This window comes from Myotis brandtii, unplaced genomic scaffold (assembly GCF_000412655.1).
Source record: "Myotis brandtii unplaced genomic scaffold, ASM41265v1 scaffold29, whole genome shotgun sequence".
NCBI lineage: Eukaryota > Metazoa > Chordata > Mammalia > Chiroptera > Vespertilionidae > Myotis > Myotis brandtii.
This window is the reverse complement of record NW_005361075.1, coordinates 2,095,539-2,120,233: the sequence shown is the minus strand read 5'-3', so window position 1 is coordinate 2,120,233 and position 24,695 is coordinate 2,095,539. Positions and strand designations below refer to the sequence as shown.

The 24,695-nt window shown below is 52.7% G+C and overlaps 2 protein-coding genes across 2 annotated transcripts in view; one reads left to right on the top strand and one right to left on the bottom strand.

Moving 5' to 3' along the window:
• The window catches only part of LOC102261587 (keratin, type II cuticular Hb1), a 6,974-nt gene extending 3,762 nt beyond the window's left edge, over window positions 1-3,212 (top strand). Inside the window, exons 4-7 of the mRNA XM_005869283.1 lie at window positions 4-24; window positions 274-494; window positions 2,892-2,923; window positions 3,058-3,212. Coding sequence (XP_005869345.1) covers window positions 4-24; window positions 274-494; window positions 2,892-2,923; window positions 3,058-3,212 — 429 coding nt within the window. The remainder of the gene's footprint in view (window positions 1-3; window positions 25-273; window positions 495-2,891; window positions 2,924-3,057) is intronic.
• Window positions 3,213-8,162: 4,950 nt separating this feature from the next.
• Window positions 8,163-15,302, bottom strand: LOC102261291 (keratin, type II microfibrillar, component 7C). Its single transcript, XM_005869282.2, has 9 exons — window positions 14,919-15,302; window positions 12,934-13,142; window positions 11,750-11,810; window positions 11,525-11,620; window positions 10,745-10,909; window positions 10,369-10,494; window positions 9,872-10,092; window positions 9,164-9,195; window positions 8,163-8,676 (listed from the first exon to the last, which is right to left on the bottom strand). The coding sequence occupies exons 1-9, from the start codon at window positions 15,300-15,302 to the stop codon at window positions 8,489-8,491; spliced, it is 1,482 nt and encodes a 493-aa protein (XP_005869344.1). The 3' UTR covers window positions 8,163-8,488.
• Between the last annotated feature and the right edge of the window lie 9,393 nt (window positions 15,303-24,695).

Sequence of the window (24,695 nt, the reverse complement as noted above, 5' to 3'; positions counted from 1 at the left end):
GAGGTTGAGAACGCCAAGTGCCAGGTACGGGGCATCTGAGAGGCTGAGGGCCTGGCCTGGCTTCCACAGGCCATGTGGACTTCATCATTCATTCTCCAGCCCATTTGCATGACTGGAGTCATGGGTGTGGTTACTCAGTGAGACTCAGGTCATGAGGGTGAGGGGCCTATTTTGGGAGTGTGCCTCGCTGGGTGTGAGTGATTGGCCATATCCAGGAAATGGACAGAGAGACCTGGGGACCATAACCTGTTTTGTCCTTTTCCGGGTCCCCAGAACACCAAGCTGGAGGCCGCAGTGAAGCAATCAGAGGAGCAGGGCGAGACAGCCGTCAGCGATGCCCGCTGCAAGCTGGCCGAGCTGGAGGCCGCCCTGCAGAAGGCCAAGCAGGACATGGCCTGCCTGCTCAAGGAGTACCAGGAGGTGATGAACTCCAAGTTGGGCCTGGACATCGAGATCGCCACCTACAGGCGCCTGCTGGAGGGCGAGGAGCAGAGGTGGGTATCATAACCAATCTCTCCCAGCCTTGCCTGTGCTCTCAGCTCGCCCAGTCCCTCACAGGCGTGGCATCAGTCCTCTCTTGTTTCCAAATATCCTGATCATGCAACTGGACAGGTAATTTGAATAAGTTCTTTGGATATGCTTCTAGCCCCATTTCAGTTTCTCACGCCCACCTGGTGCTGACCTGGAAGTGGCTCCTTTTACAAATCGGCACCTCAGTCAGGGCAGGGCAGGTCTGGCTGTTGCAATTGCTGTTCCCGAGAAGCCCAGCCTGGGCTTGGGGTTTACTTCCCTTCATAGTGCTTCTGCCCTCCTGGGCCCTACACATGCCACTCAGCATTCCAGCTCTCTTTTCAAGCCCAGCTAATGCCTCAGCCCTGGGAGTTCATATTTACCCCATAGGACAACTTCAGTAGGGGATTTTTATTAGCTCACACTTAGATATTCTAACAGCAGTGAGTACCCCTAAGTGGTCTTCCATCACAACAGGTAGGACTTGACAGCAGGGTCTGTCCCTTGAGGCAGCTGTGTCACACTCTGGACATTTTTGTTTATGGATTGCTTTGGGGACCAGGTGCGGGGTGCGAGCAGACTCATTGGTCATTTGCCTTCTGCTGGCTGGAGGGCAGTTATGAGGAGAACCTTCCTGGAATGTTGCCCTTAGGTTCTTGCCGAGGTTGGTCAGGTGCTCACACCCTGAGCTTTCTTCTTCTGTATACAGCCAGGCCCTAGTCCTGGGCAGATGACAGGGGAGTGTGAGGATGCAGAGGGAGCATCTAGGGGCACCCTGTGTATTGGTGCAATGGGGACACAAGTTTGGTAGCTGGAATCAACGTGATCAATTGGAGAGACTCATAACGTACACAAGTAATTGCATTGGAGAGCTCAGAGGCACCAGGGCTTGCTGGGCCTGGGGGTTTCATTAATGAAGAATTCTGGGAGGAAGAGTTTTCCAAGACCAAGTTTGGAAGTTGGAGAGACATGTGGACATGGCCCTGGAAACGGAGTGGCCCACCTCTCCACCACATGCTTCTCTGGGAGTGAACTCAGAAGCTTTGGTGTGGGTTCCCTAGGAAACCTGGGAATGGGTGATTAGACAGTGAATTACTGTGGATTCTCCTCACACCTCAAGCTAATTTTGACAACCCTTTGGCACTGTGCTCTCACAGGACTCCCATGTGTCCCCCTTAGGAGACAGCAGGCTGAGTTAGATGGCCCAAGTTATAGCCCTGCCTCTGTCATTGCTTATTTTCTGTCTTTGGGTCTCAGTGTCTCTATATGTCAAATGAGGGATTTGGTGTAGATGGTCTCTGAGCCTGTCCCAAGTAGGTTCTAAAATCCCATTTATTCATGCAATGAAACAGTTCTTTATTGAGCTAGGCATTGTTTTAGGCACTGTTAGTTCTGCAATGGGGAAAAGAACAGACAAAAACTTCTGCCCTTGCCCTAGCTGGTTTGGCTCGGTGGATAGAGTGTCAACCTGTGGACTGAAGGGTCCCGGGTTTGATTCAGGTCAAGGGCACATGCCCAGGTTGCAGGCTCAATCCCGAGTAGGGGGCGTACAGGAAGCAGCCAATCAATGATTCTCTCTCATCATTGATGTTTCTATCTCTCTCCCTCTCCCTTCCTCTCTGAAATCAATAAAATTATTTTAAAAACAAGCAAAATAACACCCCCCCCCAAACTTCTGCCCTCCTGAAGCCGCATTCTAGTGATACCAATCAGACCAGATTTAAGAAGTTACACCTGCTGCTCCTCAAATGCATTTATTCATTTATTTATTTATCCTCACCTGAGGATATTTTTTCCATTGATTTTTTAAGAGAGAGTAGAAGCAAGGGAGGGAGGGAGAGAAACATCGATTGATTGTCCCCCACATGCTCCCCGACTGGAGTCAGGGATCAAGCCTGCAACTGATGTATGCACCCTTGACGGGAATCAAACCCCCGACCCTTTAGTCCATGGGCCAAGGCTCCCACCACTGAGCCAAACCGGCTAGGCCTCAAATGCATTTACAAGCCAACCAGAACCAATAGGAATGGTAGCAGTGAACATTTCTGAAGCTCTGGCTGTGTGGCAGGCACTAAGCACTCGCATGTATCATTTGATTTCATCCTCACTACAGACCTAGCAGTAGATGGTCTTCATGAGGAGGTAGGCGGAGGGAGGGTAAATCGGAGGTTCTCAGCTAACGGTGGGTGGAGAGCCAGGCACACCAGGCATTCTGTCTCCAGAAGCCACAGGCTGGTGAAGCCCCCCCCCCCCTCCTTTTTTCCCACCTGGCTTCTGGATTAGCCCCAGAAGGAGGGCCACGGGCCTCACCTTTCACGCTGGCTGCATCCGCCAGGCGGCGTTGCCACGGCACTGACCTCTCTCTTTTCTTTTCCCAATAGGCTGTGTGAGGGCGTCGGCTCCGTGAATGTCTGTAAGTAGCTCAAGCCCTTACCCTTCTCCGCTGGGGTGGTCCGAGGCCTTTGGGAGGGGGCATTTTCGCTTGCCCCAAAGCTGCCTGTCTGTGGCAGTGCCTGATAGATCTGGGCCTGTTCTCCCCTCATTCAGGCGTCAGCAGCTCCCGCGGTGGCGTCGTCTGTGGCGATCTCTGCGCAGGCGGTACTGCCCCTGCTGTCACCACCAGCGTGTGTAACGCCCCCTGCGGCGGCAACGTGGTGGTGGGCACCGCCAACTCCTGCAGCGCGGGCTGCAACAGGTGCTAGGAGGCTGCAGCCTCTGCCAGCGCGCATCATCCGCACCCTCCGCCCAGCCAGGACCTCGAAACCCGGAACGCCCCTCTCGCTGCCCCACGCATGGCCAGCGCTGGCCTCCCAAGAACCAGCCCCCAGATGTGCACACGCTGGGTGTCCTCCCTACCCGCTCCCTCTGTGCGCCACTCCCAAGCGCCCTGAGCCCGGGGAGGCTGGGGCAGCACCTTGGTCTCTTTCTGTCGCCTTTCTCAGTAGTCAGTTTGCTTTCCTGAGGATTCATCCTTTCCTCCGCTTTCTGTTTTTTGCTGGATTCATTGGTCCTGCTTGACCTCTTCACCCAAGCTTGGAGGAGCGGCCCCTAGAATCTCCCTGTGCTTGTACCTGCGGAACAGAGCTAGGGGACGCGGGTGGTGGTTTCCCATGACTCTGTGAGGGCTGCCTGCAGGAGCTTCTAAAAAGCCAATGACTCAACTGCCAGCAACTTCGTTTGTCCTTGTTTCACTCTGTGTTTCCAATAAACTTATTGTAGCGAATCAAACCTGGTTCCTCAGAGTCTTGAAAACGCCAGGGCCCTCCTGTGAGAGGTGCCCCCTGCCGGAGGTTTCCTCAGGGCCTCTCCATCCCCTCAGGTATTTTTTCAGCAGCTGAAAATGATTGCAGTACACGCTGCCCTTCTGGCTTGAGCAACCCAAGCCTTGGGAAAGCAGAAGACTGAGGGAGGCAGGGATCTATGCGGTCATGGTTTCTCTAGACCAGTGGTTCTCAACCTTCCTAATGCTGCGACCCTTTAATACAGTTCCTCATGTTGTGACCCAACCATAAAATTATTTTTGTTGCCACTTCATAACTGTAATTTTGCTACTGTTATGAATCGTAATGTAAATATCTGATATGCAGGATGTATTTAGGCGACCCCTGTGAAAGGGTGGTTCGACCCCCAAAGGGGTCGCGACTCACAGGTTGAGGACTGCTGCTCTAGACCAAGCTTTCTCAATGTCAACCCTATTGACATCTTGGGCTGGAGAATTCTGTGCGGTGGGGCTGCCCTGTGCACCATAGGAGGTTGAGCAGTATCCCTGGCCTCTACCCACCTGGTGCCAAGATGCCTCTAGGAATGGTCAGATGTGCCCAAGGGGTTCCCAGCAAGGAGATTTTGCCCCAGGGGCATTCCTGGAGGGGGAAGTCCATGAGGAAACACGTGGAGGTAAGAATGGAAGGAAGGCACGTGAGACAAGCAGTGTGGGGGAGAATCAGGAGAACTGTGCTTCCAATTCACAGTCCTGACTCTGCCATTTCCCAAATGTGTGACTTTGGGCAAATTGCTTCCACCTTCCGAGCTTCAGTTTCCTTTGTCTGTAGAATGAAGGAGGTTCGATCATATTCCTAAGGTCCCTTCTGGCTCCTTAAGTGAGATTATGCATTTAAAAGCATTTTGTTAATAAAAAGATATGTTTGAATGCTGGTTCAGCCATTTATCCTTTCTATAATCGTGGGAGTAAATTCTGTAAGTACAGGAGCTGCAGCTATAGGAGCAGCCCCTACCCTTAGGCCAGAGAGAGCATACCCAGGAAGGAGCCCCGGAATGTCACCCTCACCACAGTCTATTGGTCAAAGCTATTACAGAGCCAGCCCAGATTCAGGGGGGGGGGGGGGGGGGGGGGGGGGAGGGGAAATATACTCTACCTGTGAAATGAGGAGCAACATAGACAGAGAGAGGAGACATGGGGCCATTTCTAAAGATAACAATCACAGGAGGACACATGAGACAATACAAATAAACGTTTAGAGTATAGCATGGCACATAATTTATACTCAAAAATTGCTATTTATTATTGTTGTTACTATTACTATGATAACACAACAGCACAGATTTCCTAGGCTCTGAATAGCAGGGGGCAGAATGGGATGGTAAAGAAATACAGGGGCTAGAAGTCTGGCCTCTTAGCTTCATGTCCTGGTTTGATCACCAGGAGTATGTGGCCAGGCCTCTTCAGGCTTTCGAACCTCAGTTAGTTTATCCACATTTTGGGTTGACAACTGGCCTACGAAAAGAGCAAGCACGACAAGAAAGGGCAGGTGCTGAAGGACTTACTCTGCGTGCTGTCACTACCACGACTGGCCTTCGCTTAGCTGTCAGCACAGAAGGACCTGATGTCTAAATAGCTCATATTCCTTAGGAATCGGCAGGAACATTCCAGAGAGGAGGCAGTGTCTCTCTGTGAAGCATGGAAGGCCTCACTGATTGGCCCATACCATCTACCTCTTCAAGATGATGGGAAAAGTGTCTGGAAGGAAGTAGGGATGAGAAGTGACCTTGGATGAAGGAAGATTTGGTGGGATGGAGTTGGGGCTGGGGTAGGAGGGGGCAGTGGAGAAGAGTGTAGAAATAAAGGGCTCACTTTAAGCTTCTAGAGGGCACTGGTGAGCAGTCCCCATCCTCCCCCAGCAGCCTCAGAAACTTATTAGAGTCCCTGATGTTTTCATGCTCCAACCCCACCTCTTCATATGCATTTCCCCATGTCCAGGACACATCTCTTCTTCCCGGCTAACTCCTTATACTTTTTGCTGTAAAATGTAAGCTTCATGGAGGATAGGCATCTTTGACTATTTTCTTCACGTATATGAGCCAAGTGTGTATAACAGTCCTTGGTCCATATTAAGCACGGAGTGATCATTTGCTGATTGAATAAATGAATTCCTGGTCTTCCTTTAGGCTGCAGCTTCAATATTACTTCCTTCAGGAGGTAACCAGCTTTCTCTGGTTAATACTCTTCCAACTGTGCTTCCCTTTCCTCCTAGCACCAAGGCCCAGGCCTCTTTGAAATGACACCTTTCCTTGATGAAGAGGTGGCAGAGGAAGTGAGGCTCAGGTATTCAGGACAGGAGGCTCTAACAGACGGAGAGTCTGCAACATTAGTCTTGCCTGGTCCCTTGAGCTGGTGAGGCTGAGGGAGGTGCATCACTCCTGAGGCATGGAGCCTCCCTGGGCTCTCCCAGGTGGCATCTGGATGACCTCCCAAGGTGCGGTCAATGGGAAGTGGTGAGAGGCACTGAGACATAAGTCAGAGCCAGGTATGTAGGACTGATGTGCTATGTTCGAAGGCCCAGACTTCATCCTGAGGGCAATGGAGACCCCCTGGCAGGTTAGACTTGGGTTTTGTAAAAATCTCTGGTTGCTGTGTAAGTGGATTGGAAGGGGAGGAGAGCAGGCCTCAACCAAGATGGTGGTGGCTGGACCACGGGTGGTAGCCGCAGGGAGAGAGGAAAGAGACGGATTAGAAGGATACTTAGGAGGTAGAGAAAGAAAGCACTTGGGAGTTAATTAGATTTAAGAGCAAAGGTATAGGCATAGATCATAGGTTTAGATGTGGGCAGCTATGTTGAGGATCTTGACAGGGGAGGTAGGAGAAGACGGGTGGAGAAGGTGAGAAATAGTGAGCTCAGCTTGGAGGTCTGTTCAGTGGAAGGGTCTCTAGGACTGCCAAGTGCAGCTTCCCTGTACAAACTGGGGGCATGGGTCTGAGGCTGAGGAGCGAGGTCAGGGCAGCAGGAGAGTCACCATGACTCTGAAGCACAGTCGGATGATTTTAACTGGAGAGGACACCAGTGATGGTGGTAACTGAAGGAGAGCTGCTTGGGAGGAGCTCAGGCCTGGCCTGTAAAACAAGGAAGTGGGAGGCCTGAGACTCTGGGAGGGAGAGAGGGTGACAGCTGAGGAGCCAAGAGGGCCCTAGAGATTCCAGGAGGGAGTGAGGGAAGGCGGTGGGTCCTCCTAGGACAGCATGGTGACATGGATAGAAAGGTAAGGGCCTAAAGGGAGGTGGGTCAGCACTGGGGCTCAGGTAGGGCTGGGCAAAGGGAGGGAAGAAGAGGGCCAGTGAGAAAGAAATTTACTCCACAGGAGCAGGGCTGGGCCCAGGGAGGGCTATTCCATGCCTGGTTCTTCCAGAGCAGGGTTAGGGGCTTCTCAACAGCTTCCCCCTGGAGCTCCTAGCCTCTTTCTGAGCAGAGGAGAGGAGCAGTCAGGCCATGCAGGGGCAGAGGAGCCACCTTGGCCTTGGGATTAAAACTCTGATGGATCTGGGGATGAGGGTAGTCAGTGGGGCAGTCAAGAAAGCAAATAGATGGTGGGGGGAAGTAGCTCCTCTTAGGAGTTCAGAGTTTTTTTAAAAAATATATTTTTTATTGATTTCAGAAGTGAGAGGGAGAGAGAGATAGACATCAATGATGAGAGGGAATCATTGATTGGCTGCCTCCTGCACACCCCACACTGGGGATCGAGCCCACAACCCGGACATGTGCCCTTGGCCAGAATCAAACCTGGAACCCTTCAGTCTGCAGGCCGATGCTCTATCTACTGAGCCAAAGCGGCTGGGGAAGAAGTTAAGAGTTTTTTAGGAGGCGGTCCTGGGTGCTGAAGAAGTGTGTATGGGGGGTGGAGGGGTTAGCAAGGGGTGGTGTCAAGGGTCTCATCTCCATTGTTTGATGGACAGTAGTGGGAATGGGTGGTATGGGGTCCAGACTGATACGGGTTGGCCATCTGTGGTGGCTGTTGGCACTTCCGGAGGTTGCTGCTGTGGTGCATGTGTGCATGGTGTTGGTGGAGATGTGTATGGGGGAAGGGGATTAAAGCCAGGTGCACACACACACACACACACACACACACACACCCTGCCTTCAGAAGATTCCATGGCCTCCTGTGGTTCCCTTCAGCCAGAGGAACAAGTCTCAAGTCTCAGACTACCTCTGACAGGTGTGGCTTAGGGGAAGGTGCTGTGAGCACAGTCAGCATTGCCTGGCCACGGGAGGATGGCACTATTGGGGATAGGTTGTTCTGTGGGTATCCAGGTTGAGGACAGGCCAGAACGACCCCAGTCCTCAGGTCATCTCACTGGGCTGGGATGCTCATCAGTCAGTGGACATGGGCTCACTCTGAGCAAGCAAGACATCATAGCACAGAAAGCAGGTTCCCCAGTTTATTGGAAAAACAGAGGACAAGGGGCCAGAGAGGGAAGGGGGCAGTCCAGCAGTGCTCCTTCCAGGGAAGGAGAGCCCTCCTGCCTGGGAGGAGCCAGAGAAGATGCGGAAGAGAAGCGTCCATTCCAAGCAGCAGCCCTTTCTGGTAGGACAAGATGAGCAGAGGAGAGACTGATGGGAACAAGCCTGGTGGTGTATTCGTAGAACACATGGGGAACAGCTACCGAGGCGCCGCTGTTCTCAGCTGGGGGTGGGGGCAGTGGCACCTCTGGCAGGCAGTAGTGGCTTCTCTGGCTCTCTCTGGGGGCAGCCTAGCACCTCCCTAGGCCGCCGGAGCCCCCTCCACAGGTGGTGTTGAGCTGGCAGCAGGGCGCGCACATTCCGGTGGGCACCGCCAGGTTCCCACCACAGGGGGCATTGCAGGCGCTGCCTACTACTGGTCTGGAGCCAGACACACAGAGGTCCCCACAGACGACTCCGCCCCGGGAGCTGCTGACACCTGTGAGAACAAGGGCTGGGTCAGATGTCACCACCAACCGCCTCCCTTTGGCCTCTGTGATCTGTCCAGCCCGCCAGGGAAGGACTCAGAGAACCTTCAGTTCTCGTTCTGAAGGCGTGGAAGGAACCTGAGCCTGGGGGCCAGGAGCCTGGGGTTTTTCTGGCTCTGGTTGTCCTTTGTGACTTGGACAAGCTCCTTACTCTTTCTGCGCCTCCATACCTACACAAGGGGGTGGGGGCAGACTGAGCGATATCCAAGGCCCCTTCCTGAGTGACATATTACTCATATTACTATCCCCCTCCCCCACCAACCCCATTAGTGCTGTGAGGTTCTTCCTGTCAGCGAAGTGCAGTCTTTCCTGCAGCATGCCCAACCTACTCCTATTCACTGAGGGAAGAACTGGAAAAACTCTTCCCAGTGTCTATACACTCATCCAGGGAATTCTTTTTGTCCAAGAATTTTCCTTTTTAGGACTCGTGATACTTACAGACATTCACAGATCCAACGCCTTCACACAGCCTGAGTGGGGAAAAGGTAAGAGAGGAGAAGAGAAAAGAGGTCAGAACGAGGTCCTCAGGTTTCCCCTAGGTTATGGGATGGACGACAGTCACGTCTTTGTGAAACTTTGAAGAGTGCCTTTCTGGCTGCAGCAATGCCAGGGCACACTATTTGGCAAGCAGAGTACAGACTGGATTCAGCATTCACTTACTCCCAGCCGGCTGCCTTTGTGCAGTGCACAGCCCGAACAACCACACCTGGCCTGTGTGCATGGGTTTGGTTTTAGGAAGGGGAAGGTTCTCTTGGGCAGTGACATGAGGCCAGGGCCAGGTTTGGCCAGCGACTCCACCTTAGGACAAAGTGACCTTCCAGAAACAAGGAAGGAAGAGGAGTTCGGAAGAGTTGAGGGTAGAATAACTCAATGATCTTTTGAACTGATGGGAAGGGTGCCTAGGTTCTAACCCTAACAAGGCCGGGTGCTGTTCGGGACTCTAGACATCATAGTGGCACTGGCTTTTGTTTTTCCTCTGTATGCCATGTCCAAGTTCCAGACCTTAGAAATCAAGGATCCAAAGATCCCAGAATCTAGCTTGAGGCCAGTTCTTGGAACTGAGACTGAGATACGGAGGAATCAAAGGTGGGCAGATCTATGCATGTGGAGTTCTTGGGGCAACTGGGCAACTGGGTTGAGCCTCACCTCTGCTCCTCGCCCTCCAGCAGGCGCCTGTAGGTGGCGATCTCAATGTCCAGGCCCAGCTTGGAGTTCATCACCTCCTGGTACTCCTTGAGCAGGCAGGCCATGTCCTGCTTGGCCTTCTGCAGGGCGGCCTCCAGCTCGGCCAGCTTGCAGCGGGCATCGCTGACGGCTGTCTCACCCTGCTCCTCCGATTGCGTCACTGCGGCCTCCAGCTTGGTGTTCTGGGGACCCAGAGGAGAACAAGGTGGGGTATGATTTCTGGGTCTCTCTGTCAATTTCCTGGATGTGTCCAGTCTCTCCCAGCCAGCTGTGAACATCCCAGGAACAGGCCTCTCACCTTCATCACCTGGGTCTCCCTTAGTGACCACAACTTATAATTCTAGTTATGCAAATGGGCTAGAGGATGAATGGTGAGATTTAGGTTGAACACACATGCCTGTGAGACCATGGCCAGGCCCTCAGCCTCTCTGGTGGCCCAGGGTGCAGATGCCCCGTACCTGGCACTTGGCGTTCTCAACCTCAGCAGTCAGCCTCTGGATCATGCGGTTCAGCTCATTGATCTCCTCCTTGGTGCGGCGCAGGGTCTCCCCGTGACGGATCACTGTGGCCTTCATCTCCTCACACTGGGGGGAAGCAGAGATGCTCCTGAGGCTCAGGATGAGACATCCCCCATTCAGGACACCATGGATGGTAGTGTAGGCTGTACAGTGCTCATCCATGGCAGCTCTGCCCTGTCCACTCAACCTGAGAGCTGTCTGGCCTCTGTTACCATCCTTAGGATCAGAACCCCCAGACAAAAGCAGCCTTTTCTAATATATACCTCACATTCCTCCCACTGCCATGTCTAGGAGGCAGGTGCCCTGTGCCACTCACCTTGCTGCGGTACCAGGACTCGGCCTCGGCCCGGCTGCGGCTGGCGATGTCGTCATACTGAGCCTTGATCTCGGCAATGACGCAGTCCATGTTCAGGTCCCGGCTGTTGTCCATCTTGACGACGACTGAGGTGTCTGAGATGTGGGCGTGGAGGACACGGATCTCCTGTGGGGCAGGAGTGAGGGAAGAGGAAGAATAACCAAGTTATCTGAACTTTTCCTCACCTGCTGAGGCTGATGCCTATCATCTCTGGCCCATTTGGAGCCAAAGTCTCTTGTTTGGAGAGAAACTCCCTGATGAGATCACATAACTTTTTGTCCAGATAAAAAATCCCTCTTAGAAGAAAATGCCACTAGGTCTCAAAGGCTTGCTGCTGGAATTGTTCAGACCCACGTGCACCTAGGCGGCTTCCTGCCAGCCAGCATGCTGTGCATCTCCCTTGGGGGCAGACCCTGCGGAGGGGCCACGTCACATTCCCCTGGACTGACCACACGGAGGAAGGCCATGGGCTGCCCTAGAAAATCTGGAGAACAGGTTGAGGCTGCGTGATGATTCATGTGGCCTCTGCTTTGGGTTCCCCAGACACGCTGTCTGTCCTAGAGACCACACACTCTTCCCCTACTACTTCCGTCCCTTTTGGTTTTCCATTTCTCTGTCTCCTTTCCTCCCTTTTCCTGCTCCCCTCCAACACTCCAGTCTCAAGCTGGGTTCCCACATCAGCTGGTCTGTAGGGTCTGGGCAGGGGTCGGGGTGCCCGCCATGGCTGAGAGAGTCCCTCACCTCCTCATACAGTCGCCGCAGGAAGTCGATCTCCTCGGTCAGGGCCTCCGCGTTGGCCTCCAGGTCTGACTTGCGGAGGTAGGCGCAGTCCACGTCCTGTGTGGGGTTCAAGAGGCCATGAAGTCAGGGTTCCTCAGGATGCTCTGAGGGTTGGCTGCCGTGTGGCAGGGCAGAGAGGACGGGGTGGCCGGGAACTCAGGGTGGGGCTTGGCGTCAGGCACTCACCTTCTTTAGAACCACAAACTCATTCTCCGCTGTGGCCCGAAGTGCAACTTCTTCTTCATACCTGAGGTGGGCAAGGAGAACAGGACCCCGTCTGAGCAGCTCTTAACGTGGCATAGAAGCAGGCATGCAAACATGCCTGATTCCTAGATCTCTGGCTTGTGCCCCTGCCTCCAAAAGAAATGAGGCGGCACAAGGAAGAAATCAGGCTGCTGGTCCAGGCCTGCTGGGATGCATTGGAGGATCGAAGCATCCACTCTCACATCACCTTTGAGCTCTCAGTTGGGGTGGGAGGGCAGGATGTGGAAGCTGTGTGTGCGTGTGTGTGTGTGTGTGTGAATGTGTGGATGTGTGTGTGCGTGCGTGTATGTGGATGTGTGTGTGTATATGTGTGGATGTGTGTGTGTGCATGTGTGTGGGGGTGGGGGATTAGGTCAAGGGAGATGGATGTTTTTCTCACCCAGGTCTCCTTTTACCTTTCCTCTGACCCTTCCTCTTGCCCTGGCTTTGGGATCCCCTCCCGTTCTCCTCCTGGGCTCAGCCAAGAGGAGTCAAGCCCGCCGCTTTCTCCTGCTTTGTGGGCAGGTTGGCTTGGAGCCAGAGGCAGGGGGTGTGGCGGACTGGGAAATCCACGGCGAGAGCCTTACTGAAGGCAGCTGGCCACCCCTCAAAACTGGATTCCTTCAGAGTCCCCAGTGTGTACCTGTCATAGCGTGTATCACACACAGTAACTGAAGGTCTGTCTGTGCCCGTGCCACCCTGCCTCCCAGCAGACTGTAAGTGCCACAAGGACAGGGACTGTGTGTCTCCTGGTTGTCCCTGGGCAGGGGTACCTGGACCCAGTCTGCCATCTGGCTGGCACCTGGTAGGCGCTCAGAAAGTGTTGAGTGAAGGAGTAAACCTAAGAAGAATGTCCATGGCTTTGAGGGCTAGGCTCAAAGGGTCCAGGAATGTTAATTTTTCTGGGGTCTTAAGAGAAAGGTCTGGTGGATGGAGGAAGGAAGAGAACATCATTTCCCTGAGCTGCTGGGAGGAAGCTCTGGAGAGCTCCACCCCTGGGGGGCCAGGAAAGACAGAGTGCAGGCTCTTCCCCATCCTCAGGCAGAGACCCAGCCACAGACTGGGACACATTCCTGTGTGGGAGCTCCCTTCAAGCCCTTTCCTGAGCCAGCCCTTCCTGCACTTACTTCTTCTTGTAGCCCTCCAGCACCTCCTGCACGTGGTTCAGCTCTGTGGCCAGCCTCCCGCTGTCAGCCTCCACACACTCGGCCTCGCGCCTCAGCGTCTCGATGTAGCCCTCAAACAGCGGCTCCAGGTTGCTCTCGCAGCACTTGCGGTTCTGGTAGTACTGCCACTTGGTCTCCAGCAGCTTGTTCTGCTGCTCCAGGAAGCGCACCTGCCGCCCAGAGGCAGAGCCTGAGAATCTCTTCTTGCAGGATCACAGGGCAAGAGGAAGCCCCAACTCGCTGACCCAGAGTCCTCCCTGATAGGGGTTTGCCATTTCTCAAAGTCACACCAGGGCTTAACCAGCTCACCACCTGGAAGTCCTTGTGAGCTAACTTTAGTCTCTTTCAGGCAATTTATCTCGTGACCTGAAAAGCACCAAACCATGCTGAGTCCAGCCTCTGCTCCTGCTTGTTAATAATGTATCCTTGGGCACAGCACTTAACCCCTCTGCAGACTGATCGCCTTACTATGAGGGTTGAGCGAGCCCTGGTACCAGGAGGCACCTGCACGCTGAACAGCTGCTACACCAAGTGAGGAGTGATGGTCAGTGTGCAAATGAGCAGTCCAGCCCTTTTGGAAAGGTGGACTATAAAAGTTGAAAAATAAAATAGGTGCCAATTACTGAACCTCTACAACAACAATGCAATTCGTCACCTGGGATGCTCTGTGCTCCAACCCCCTCATTTTACAGATGAGGGATCCAAGTGATCCCCTGCCTGAGATCTCACAATGGCAGAGGAAGAACTCAAACTCTGATCTGCTGCCTTCTTGCAGGGTGTGTGTGTGTGTGTGTGTGTGTGTGCGTGTGCTTCTCTCACTACAGTAATTATTGACTATTGGGCCCAAGAAAATCTCACACCCATCTCCCTGCCAGGAGGTTGACCCACCACCCCGTTTACATCCCTTTGTCTAATACTGCCACACCCCTGGTCAGTCCTTTCTTATGTTATCCTTGGTCTCTCGTGTTGTTAGGAGTTTCAGATTTTCGGGGTCTTTCCTGGAGGGTATCTCTCTAACATGACTTCTCTGAGGTTGGCTCTAAGTGCTCACTTTGGCCCCAGAACTTCTTCCTCATTGGAGACTTCTCCCCCAGCCCCTCGCACCACTGCCACACAGGGTGGTTGCCTGGATTCAGTGGAGAAGACAGCTTCAGACATGAGCTGGACGCTGACATCTGCAGATGGTTTCCACTCTGCCCACCTCCCCATAGGGCCTGGGACAGTGGGAGCTGTGCCTATTGCATGGTGGCTTGGACAAACCATGTTGGCCCCTGCTCAGTGTCTCAGTAAACACTGGTATGGACACAGCTCTGTGTGGTCCATGAGCTTCCCGCCAGGCAGTCTTCCAGCACCACACTCACTAGCCTTGCCCTGGACACAGGGAGCACCTCCTTGCCATGTAAGCAGCTACTTGGCTTCAAGCACATTGAACACCCACATGGCAGCCCTTTGCTCACAAGATGTTACCTCTCAGCCCTACAAGTTCTGCCCCTAGTTCTGCGCATGTGTTTTCAGTTTGTCCCGAGCATCAGACTGGCAGCTCTTGATCCTATTCTTGTCGTTCTGTCTGTGTCCTAGAGGTATAACTGCCTCTCCCTTTGGACTTGGAGCCCCTCTGGGTAAGCTTGCCTCTGGCTTCCCCCCTCAGTGCCCAGCCTGAGTCCTGCACATGGACCGAGTTTAGTAAGGGTGTGCTCAAGGACACCCACCTTCTCTGTGGGTACCCAGCCTGCCTGGATAGAGGTTGTTTGCAATAACATTGCTATCAAATCAGGAGCCCCTGCCCAATACACAGCTGTCAATGTGGTCCCTCTCCATCAGATGTGGTCCATCTCCTCCGTCAGACTGGGAGCTCACCTGGACCACATCCCTCCTACCCCTGACTCCTCTCCAGCGCCCAGCCCAGCAACGGAGGGTTCAGGGAAGGGCTGGTCAAGGACACCCACCTTGTCGATGAAGGCAGCGAACCTGCTGTTGAGACACTTGATCTGCTCCTTCTCCTCATGCTTCACGCACTGCGCGTTGGGGTCGATCTCCAGGTTGAGGGGCGTGAGGAGGCTCTCATTGACGGACACGGTGGTGATGCAGGGCGGGCTGGGCCCGCACACGCCGCCTGAGCGGTATCCGAAGCTGCGTCCACAGGAGCCAGAGCGGAAGGCGCCGCAGACGCTCTGGCTGCCAAAGCCCCCTGTGAGGCCGCGGTAGCAGGAGACCCCGCGGTAGGGGGCGGCGGTGATGCAGCAGCGACCGGGCCGAGGCCCGCAGGCGGAGGCGCAGCTGAAGTTCCTGGGGCCAAATCCACAGCCCACGGAGCCTAATACACAGTGCATGCTGGAGATAGGGAGGTATCCGAAGAGTGGAGAAGCTGGCAGGGAATGGAGCCAAAGGCCTGTGCTCCCTGGGCTGTGGCAGGCCCTTTTATGCACCAGGGGCAGCTGGCATTAAAAGGGACAGCAAAGAGACAATAGCTGCATTTTATTGGCTTGGCATCATCCCGGGCTCTTAAGAGCCAACCCCGCTTGCCTCCTCAGTGTAGCTGTGTCAACAATCCCCAGCCACTGGCCTGTTTCATCTTCAAAGCCCTTTACAAGCTTCCTCAAGACCTCTCCCCGCCCATGAGGATGTGGAGAAGTGGAGAAGGGAGAAGGGCTCCTGGAAGCATCAGTTGGACTCCACGCTCCGATGCAGGGAATGGGTGCAGTGGCCTGGGGAGGAGCCTGCTTCCCAAACCCTTTCCTGGAGGGGGCTCAGCTGTGCTATGGGCCCCTGACCTGGCCTCGGGTGGAGCAGCCCGTCTGTCCCAGGGAGGGGCCTTGTCCCAAACAACCTCTTGTTCTAGGTTCTTTGCCTTCCCTCTTGCTCTAAGAATATCCCTCTTTTCAGTGTCAACCTGAGCCTCTCCTAATCTGTTCCTTTTTAGAGCGCAGTCAGGGAGGAGGATTGGGGTAGAGGTTTGGGAGGGAGCATGGCCTCTGTACTTTGAGGAATTCCTAGGAAGACAGAATCCATGGACTCCAGCTGGGACATGGGAGACACTGAGTCAGAATTCAGAAGGAAACCAGCGCCATTCTTCAGAGTTCTGGGCATCGTTGCCAGTGGGATAGGTTTAGGAGTGGGAGTGTGGAATACCCCAGAGCGACAGGGCGTAATCAGGGAAGGCTTCTTGGAGGTGGCTTTAAGGAGGACTGGGGTGGGATGGGGATAGGATTGGGAGGAGACAAGAAAGGAGTCCAGTTCTGATTTGGAGACTAGACTGTGTAATCAGTCATTCCTCATTCATTCAGTAAATTCGTATTGAGTTCCAACTATGCAGGAGACACTTGCTGGGTTCCTGGAATCCCGCAGAGACCTGAGGTGTTTGGAGGTAGGAAAGGGTGGCATAAATATGGGGTGCAAGGCTGAGTTGGGGTATGATGTGGGGTATGAGAGTCCTTGAGTTCTCAGCAGGGAAGTTGAGCAATGAATACTGGTATGCACACACTCATCAGGAAGGGTGAAAGGTGCTGGAAATGGGGTGGAGGAGGTCACCAGGGTCTTAAAATGGCATCACTTCCTCCCCTCACAGGACCCATTGGGTGAGAGGAGGAGGGGGTTCATGTGGCTGTCCCTCAGCCAAACTCCCCTCTTCTGTTTGGGCTTAGACTGTGATGGGTGGACAGTGGCACCAAGCCAGGAGGTTCCCTGAACCCAAGTATCTGAGCCCATAAACCCTTCCAAGCACACATGTCTTGACTGCCTTTGAACCTAAGGATGACTCCTCCAATGGGCCTGTTTCCTAACCAGCCGTGACCAAACGCTGACCCCGTCTGGCCTAAAAATAGCCCTTCATGCATCCCCTCAGGGCCTCACCAGGGCCTCCCTCCTCCCTCTCAGGGCGAGTGGCCTGTTATACCCCAGAGTGAGGGAGGACCCCTGTTTTCTGGGAGGACGGGTGATGGTGCTATGGAAATCTGTCAGGGAGCTGGGCAACTTCTGCATGCATTCTAAAGAAAGGACACTCCCAGTCTTCCTCTTGGGCCCTGTGGATAGATTTGCACAGACTCTTGTTTCTGGGGTGGGAACTCTGTGGGTGTGGGGCATGGGCTTTGGGCTAGGGGCTTCTGGTGTGAGACACACAAGGAGGCAAGGCCTGGGGGCTAGGGGTGGCTGATTCCAGCTGAATGGTTGGTGGGATTTCAGGAGCACTTCTCTGGGAGGTGTGGCTGGTGGATACTTCCATGTTAAGCCTTTTTCTGGGTCAAATGTCTGCCAGACATTCAAGAAAGAACCAAGTCTTTCTCTCCACTTGGCTCAATCCACATTGGAACTAGTGAGCACCTGGAAGGCTCTCAATTCATGCCCAAGGATTTATTTCTTGGTAAAATGCTGAGGGATGCAAGGCAGTGAATTCTTCATAAAAATTTCTCTGTCACTGCAATGGCAATTGTGCCCCATCCTCTGACTCCACTTACTTCGCAACGCAGTGAGCTGGATTATTAAGTGATACCCTTCACTGAGAGTTTTTATGTAGACACATCCACCTCCTTGGTTTCCAGGGAAACCGTGAGTGTGCCCTGGCCCCTGTCCTGATTGGAGATGATGGAAGCATGGACAATGGAAATAAAAAGCTGGGTTTTGAGCCCAGCTCTGCCACTTACTAGCTTTGGGACCTGGGACAACTTATGTTTCTCTAGTTTTGTTACCTGTGAAATATGAACGGCAACCCATGCCTTGCTGGGTGTTGGAAGGGGTAATCGAATGCCTGGTGGTAGGAGGCGCCCCCTCCAACCCTCTCACTACTAACAAGGTGACTGGTCTTGGTTACATGCAGCCAGCAGGGCCTTGCAAAGAGATAGTGTGCACGGGCTGTGAGGTGCCATCCCTGCCTGAGCACAAGCAGCCCAGCAGCTTTTACAAGGCAATCATGGCCACCTCAGAAAGCCTTAATTAAAGCACCTATTTGTAAATGGCCCAGAACAAAGAGAATGACAGACTTAGTGAGCCCCTTGAAAACCGACTTAGACAGGAAGCTGACAAAGGGACAGCAGCAGCCCGTCAGGCAACTGGCTGTGATGAGTTCCCTTCCTCACCATAGGCTGCAAAGGCTCTGGCCGAGCCCCAGGCTGGTTCAGTTGCCAAGGCCTGTGCCTTGTGTCAGCCTTCACCAGCCCGCCTGCATCGGCCTTTAGGGCTGACTTTTTCCTGCTTGAGGGAATGACTGCTCACCCTGCTGTTCTGGTCCTCTGAGGCCTGCCTCCTTCCTTGGCCTTATTCATAACTGTGTTCTGATGGCCTCCTGCCTGTGTGCCTGCCTGGCTTCTGACCCACTGATGCTCTGACTTTTGTCATTTCTTCTTGCTTTACTATCCACAGGCCTTTTAACTTTTTGTCCCTTCCTAATGGATTTATGACAAACAACTCTGTGATAAACGTTCAACAATATATGTTCATGTACCTCTCCACTAACTTCTTAACCCCCTCCCCCAATAACTCCTGGAGGTAGAATCGCTGGCTGCAGAAGTGAAATGTCTGTGGGGAGGCCATGCAATGAAGTGACCCAGCAATCGGCTCCTGAGAGAAGTCCAGCCCCACATCTGAGAGCAGTTCTCCTGCAAGGATAAGGCAAGTCATCGTGGCATTATCTATAGCAGAAGGAAGTTGGAGGCAACCTAGATGACCTGAGATTGGACAGAGTCAAAAGATGATAAATGCATATTATGGAAGCTAAACACAACAAAGTCGATGTACGTACAGACAACATAGTGTTGGGTTAAAAAATATCAAAAACCGTACCATTTATCTAATTAAAACATACACACACTGAAAGCACTGCTACTTACTGCCCAGTAATGAGCACATATTTGGGATGACTTCACATGTGCTACAGTGGGTGCCTTTGGTGAGGAGAGTGAGAGGAGAGATGGGAAATGAAGGGAACAGGTGAATGAAACAGAGAAGGGTTTCTGTGGGCTCATAAGGATACTATGCTCAGGACTGGAGACTAATGGGCTCAGCTTCCTGCTTAGGAGGCCCCAAAGCAAAACCAAACATGAAATAAAGAAAGTGGGAAGGACTGGGAGATGACCTAAGAGGGCTTTGTTGGGGCCAGCCTCAGGACTGGCTGAGGAGCCTCAGTCATCTTCTGTTGAGCATTTGGTGCCTGGGACTTGGAAGCAGATTTTTAGGGAGGCAGCCTCAGTCATCTTCTGTTGAGCATTTGGTGCCTGGGTAGATGTGTTTTGGAAGCAGATTTTTAGGGAGGGGAAACTGTCAAGTCATGGGATGGAGCAGAGGAGGGAAGCCTGGTACACAGATCTGTTAGGTTAACATGTGGTGGATACATGTTAACCTAGGGAGGATACACCCTAGGGCTGCTGAGGATACACCCTAGGGCTGCTGAGCACTTGGAAGGAAGCTGCTGGGAGAATGAAAAATCCAGGCTGGGAAGAGACAGGGAAGCCACACCTTGTGTTGATCAACCTGGGAAGGCTTCCTGGAGGAAGAGGGCTTTCCCCCCCACGATGGCATTGGGTGCCTTCTGCAGCCAGGCTAGAGTGCCCTCTAGTGGAAACAGTGTGGAAGTCCAGGAGCATCTTTTCTAAGGCACCTCTGCCACAGAGCAGTGACTCAACAGGGCCCCAGGGGCTTCTCTGAGCTACAGAACTTAGGGTTTTGGTCTGTAAAATGGGTTGCACGTCATGTGGCTGTGCTGCAATTGGAGGAGCTCCAGGAATAAGACAGGAAAGGGGTAATTATCAGTGTTTTGGGGCCAAGTTTTCTTCCTTTTGTCTCCCGAAGTTCCTCCTTCTCTGGCAAGCTTCTGCGCTGTTGGAGTTGGGGAACTCTGAAGGGCACTGTCTCCCACGGCGCCCTCCAGACAGCTAGCTGCCTCCCGTCTCATGGGCCAGGTGGACAGACCTGGACGTGTTCCTTAAGTAGACCCCAAAGCTGAGACCCTGTAACTTCTGGCTGTCCTCCATGTCTTTGGGCACCTGTCCCCAGCTGCCTCACTTAGCACCTGTGGGTACACATCCCCTCTCCCTGTCCCCCTCCCTCCCACCCAAGACTTCCTCTCCTTCAGGACTCCTCACAGGGCTGGGCCTCAGGGCCTCCCTACTGGGTGCTGTCTTGGCCAGCAGTGAGTGACCCTTCGGAAGCAACGAGGAGGCTCAAGCCGGTCATTCTTCATCCTGTGTGGCCTGAGCAGCAGAGGGCAAGGGTGCCACTGCTCTGGACACTGCATGGCTGAGTGCTGCCTAAGAGAGCAGGAGCTCCCTGAGAGAGAAAAATGGGCTAGCCCTGCTGAGCACTGCCCAGACTACACAACTGTTGGTTTTTAGAGCTTCTAAGTTTTGGGTGGTTCATTACACAGCCAAGTGAGCTCTTGACTGGATTCCATAATTTGCAACCACTCTTGATTATTAGGATCATCTCACTCCAGAATTTAAGAAGTCCTAGACTCATTGTAAAATTTCAGTTTTGAGCTCTTCTCAAACCTTCTCTCTCCCACCCTTAAGCCACCTCCCCACGGCCGGCTAGCCTGTTTCTGGTTCTAATGCTCAGCTCAGTGGGGCTGGGTCTTTCATCACAAACTCCCTTGTTTTTTGAGGTTTTTCAACCCCTGTTGCACCAGGGGAGGTGTTGTCCATCAGGTTCTGCCTAAGTGGCAGCTGGTGGGGGCAGCAGGCTCTGTGTCTACCTCTAAAGTTGGGTGGTGGCACCACAAGTCTGACGTTCCAGGGTTCATTCCCATAAAGTCCCCCAGCACCGATGCTGCCTTGCAATGTTTGGCTATATCTTGTGGCCTCCCCTCCACCTCCCCATGCTGCTGAACACTTGCCAGACTGGGACCCTTCCAGCTCAGCTTTCCTCCCAGACCATCTTTGGGGCCTGTGACCATGAGGAGAGGTGGTCAGGTCCAACGTGAAGCTCTCTTAGAACTTGGGGAGACTAGTGCCAACCTGAGAATCGTCATCTTGACTCCTTTCCTCACCCCCCACATCTAGTAAATTGACAGGCCCTTCTCATACCTCATGGTTGATTCCATTTCTTCTCCATTTCTCCAACACTGTCTTAGCTCAGGCCCATGTTATTTCACATTTCATTTCATGCGATAGCTTGCTAACTGGATTTTCTGCCTTTTATTATGTTCCCACAATCTGTTTTTCATCCCACTACTTAGTTGATCTGGTCATACATCCAGTCACTTTCCTTTCATCCATCCATCCATCCATCCATCCATCCATCCATCCACCCACCCATCATCCATCCCAACCCACCCGCCTCTGTATGTAACCATCAGAGGAAAATCCTCTACTGCTGATGGGACAAAGGCCATACTCCTGGAAGAGGCACACAGTGCTCCTGTCTTGGCCCTGCCTATGCTTCCAACCTCATTTCCCCTGTGCTCCTGCCATGCTCCACTCGCTGCTCTGACCCTGAGAGGGGCCTCCACACCTCTGTGCACTCTATCCCCTGGGTTTGGGAACTCAAGTCTGGGCTCAGGGTCTGTTTCCTTTCAACAGAGTCGGGTATGTGTCTATTATCACACTGTAGATCAGCGATTTCGACCCTTTTCATCTCATGGCACACATAAATGAATTACTAAAATTCTGCGGCACACCAACAAAGTAGATAATTTTTTTGCTGATCTGACAAAAATAGGTATAATTTTGATTAGTTTACAAAAAAGGCCACAATAGTGATTACCTACCCTTTTTGCTCCAAAGTGACTTTAAAAAAAATTCAGGTACCTATACTTGCATATAAGGATTTCTGGTACCAAGAATTAACCAATCAGATGCAACCTCTTTTATGTGATGTGACTAAGAAGATGCAACTCTATTATTAGTACATGACCTTTATATTTATGGTTCAAGACAGGGCATTCACATCAGACAAATATTGTTGTGTTGGCTGTTGTCATTTTTTTATTTGACAATTTAAGGGAAAAGATGTCCGTGCCCCTGACTAATTAGTCAGGTATTGCATGTTTTAAAATTCTTTCGACACATCAGTTGAAAATCGCTGCTGTAGATGTTTGATTTCTCCATCGTGACCAGTAGGCTGTGAGCCACTTAAAGACAGAGAACAAGGTAGGAGAATGGGTATTCAGTGGTCACCATGCTTCCCTAGGCCACAGAGCACCAGCTTGTGTGGCCCTAATACCCTTGCCAGATACATTCAGGTGCTTGGGAAAGGCTTGCTGCCAAAGAGGCATGCTGGGCAGGGCGGCCTCGGCAGGGTCCGAACAGGGTTCACTGGCAGCTGTGATGTCTGTGACAGGGCCTCCCACACTTCAGCCCCGGTGGTTTTCTAGCCGAGGAGATTGGCCAGGAACTGCCAACTTCCCTCCAGAAGCGGAGCACAGCAGGAGATTCAAGCTGAGATCCTCCCTTCTGAGTTTTCATTTTTGGGAGACACCCTCATAATGTTGGGGATGTCAGTAAGAAATCCAAGAATCCACTTGGAAAAGCAGGAGACAGTGGTAAGGTGAGAGCTGGAGGTCAGGGCCATGATAGTGAGGCTGCAGCTCTTCAATGCTCGAAGGCCGTGGGCTCAGAAACGTGGGTACAAGCGGGCCCAAGGCTTGGAGAGATGGTGATCTCCAGGTTGCAGACAGCAGAGCCCGGGCAAGCATTTGGGATGCTCACCTTGACATTTTCGTCACGGTGCCACTGTTTTACTTTATTGTGGAGACAAGTTTAACCCACAAGAAAGCGTGGAGGCATCCTTGATTTCTCCCCTTCTCTCACATTCCAGATCCAATATGTCGAGAAATCCGTTTTCAAATCTTTCTTTGCATTTCATCCAAGGCTGGTCGCTGCTTACATCGTCCAGGGATTCCTTCCTTCCACACCTTTATGCACAGGCCTCCATTGTCTCCCTGGGGTGACCCTTCTCTTTCCCGCCACCGTTACTTCTCTTACAGTCTGTTTTCTGGGCAGCCATCACATCACCGTGATCAGTTAGCATGTCAGATAACTTTCCTCTGCACAGGCCCCCGCAGCTCCACGCTGCACTCAGTGGAGTTGCAGTCCTTGCAAGGCCTGCTGATCCTCCATGGTCGGAGTGGAGCACCTCCCTCCTTGTGTCTCCTAAACTCGCCTGCACCGTCCAGAACTCTCACTCCCACTATTCAAACCACAGTGGCTTCCTTGCTCCTGGTGGGAACACACCAGGCCTGTTCCTACCTTAGGCCTTTGCACTGGCTCTTGCCGCTGCCCACATGGTTCATCCTCTGACCTTCTCAAAGTCTTTGTTCAATGTCACCTTCTCAGGGCAGCCCCCTCGGACCACTCAGTTACAGTTGGACCCCACCTTTCTCCCAGCTCTCCTGACTTTCCTTACCCTGTTCTATTTCTCCTTTCCACAACACGTATCATCACCATGATAGCAAACCTATGACACGCGTGTCAGAGATGACACGTGAACTCATTTTTTTGGTTAATTTTTTTTGTTAAATGGCATTTAAATATATAAAATAAATATCAAAAATATAAGCCTTTGTTTTACTATGGTTGCAAATATCAAAAAATTTCTATATGTGACACAGCACCAGAGTTAAGTTAGGGTTTTTCAAAATGCTGACACGCCTAGCTCAAAAGTTTCGCCATCACTGGCCTAACATATAATCTACTCATTTAAGTGTATTGTCGATACAAAAGTGTACATCTTTATGTTATTCACGGATGCACCCCAAGCTCACAGAACGATGCTGGCACGCAGTGGGTACCCCGTGAATACTCGCTGCACGAAAGAGAGAAACTAAGAGAGACCAGTGTGAGACAGGCCCCTTCCAGAGCATCAGCTTTGAATTCAGTTTCTATTTTGCTGGCCTGCCCAGGGTGTTTATCCCGGAGAAGCTCTCTCACCTCCTGGCACACTTGGCTTTTCCCTATCAGTGCGGCTGGTGTGGGAGATGTGTTTCTGTGCCCAGCCAGCACCGAGGCAGCGGTGTGGCCACGAGAACAAAAGACTGGAGTAAGTTGTTTCTGCAGGTATTTGGTTTATAGGGTGTCTCCCCAGCCCACCCTCCTGACTTGGCTCATCCTTGGAGCTCATCATCAGATGCAGAAACAAGGCTGTCATCTCAGACCTGTGCTCCTGGGGCAGCACCTGCTCCCTCTGGATCCATCTCCACACTCCCCACATGGAGAGGGAGAGAAAGAAAGAGAGAGAGAGGGAGAGGAGATTCTCTATTCTCTCTGATTCCATGTGGCTCTTTTCATATGCCCCCCCCCCTCAAGCCCGTTTCCTGTAGAGGGGCATTCTGGAAGATTCTTGTTCTTGTCTTGGTGCACAGAGGTTCTCTGCAATGAGTGCTTCACTCAGGGGCCTGGGGAGCTGGGCCTTTGGCATAACTGTAGCTTTCACAAAGCAGGTGCTCTCCCCATTGGGCTACATTTCCACCTCACTCTTCCTGGGTGTGACAAGGAGGCACCTGTAAGATGATGGTGGGAGGCCAGGGGTGAGCAGCCCCAGTGGAGGGCCTGGGCTTTGCAAGGGATCTCAAGAACTGGGTGATTTCTCTGGTTGACACCCTTGCCTCGGGCCTCTCTGCCAACTCTCCCCATCCGGACCTGCCTAGGTCTCCGTTCTTCCTGATCCTCCACTGCCATGAGTGGCCTCAGAAACTAAGAGCACGCCCTCTGCCCGGTCAGTCATCTTTCCCTCTCGCCACGGATCTTTCCTGCTCCCGTCTGGTCTCCCCATGAGACCCAGCTTCCTCAAGGGCAAACTCT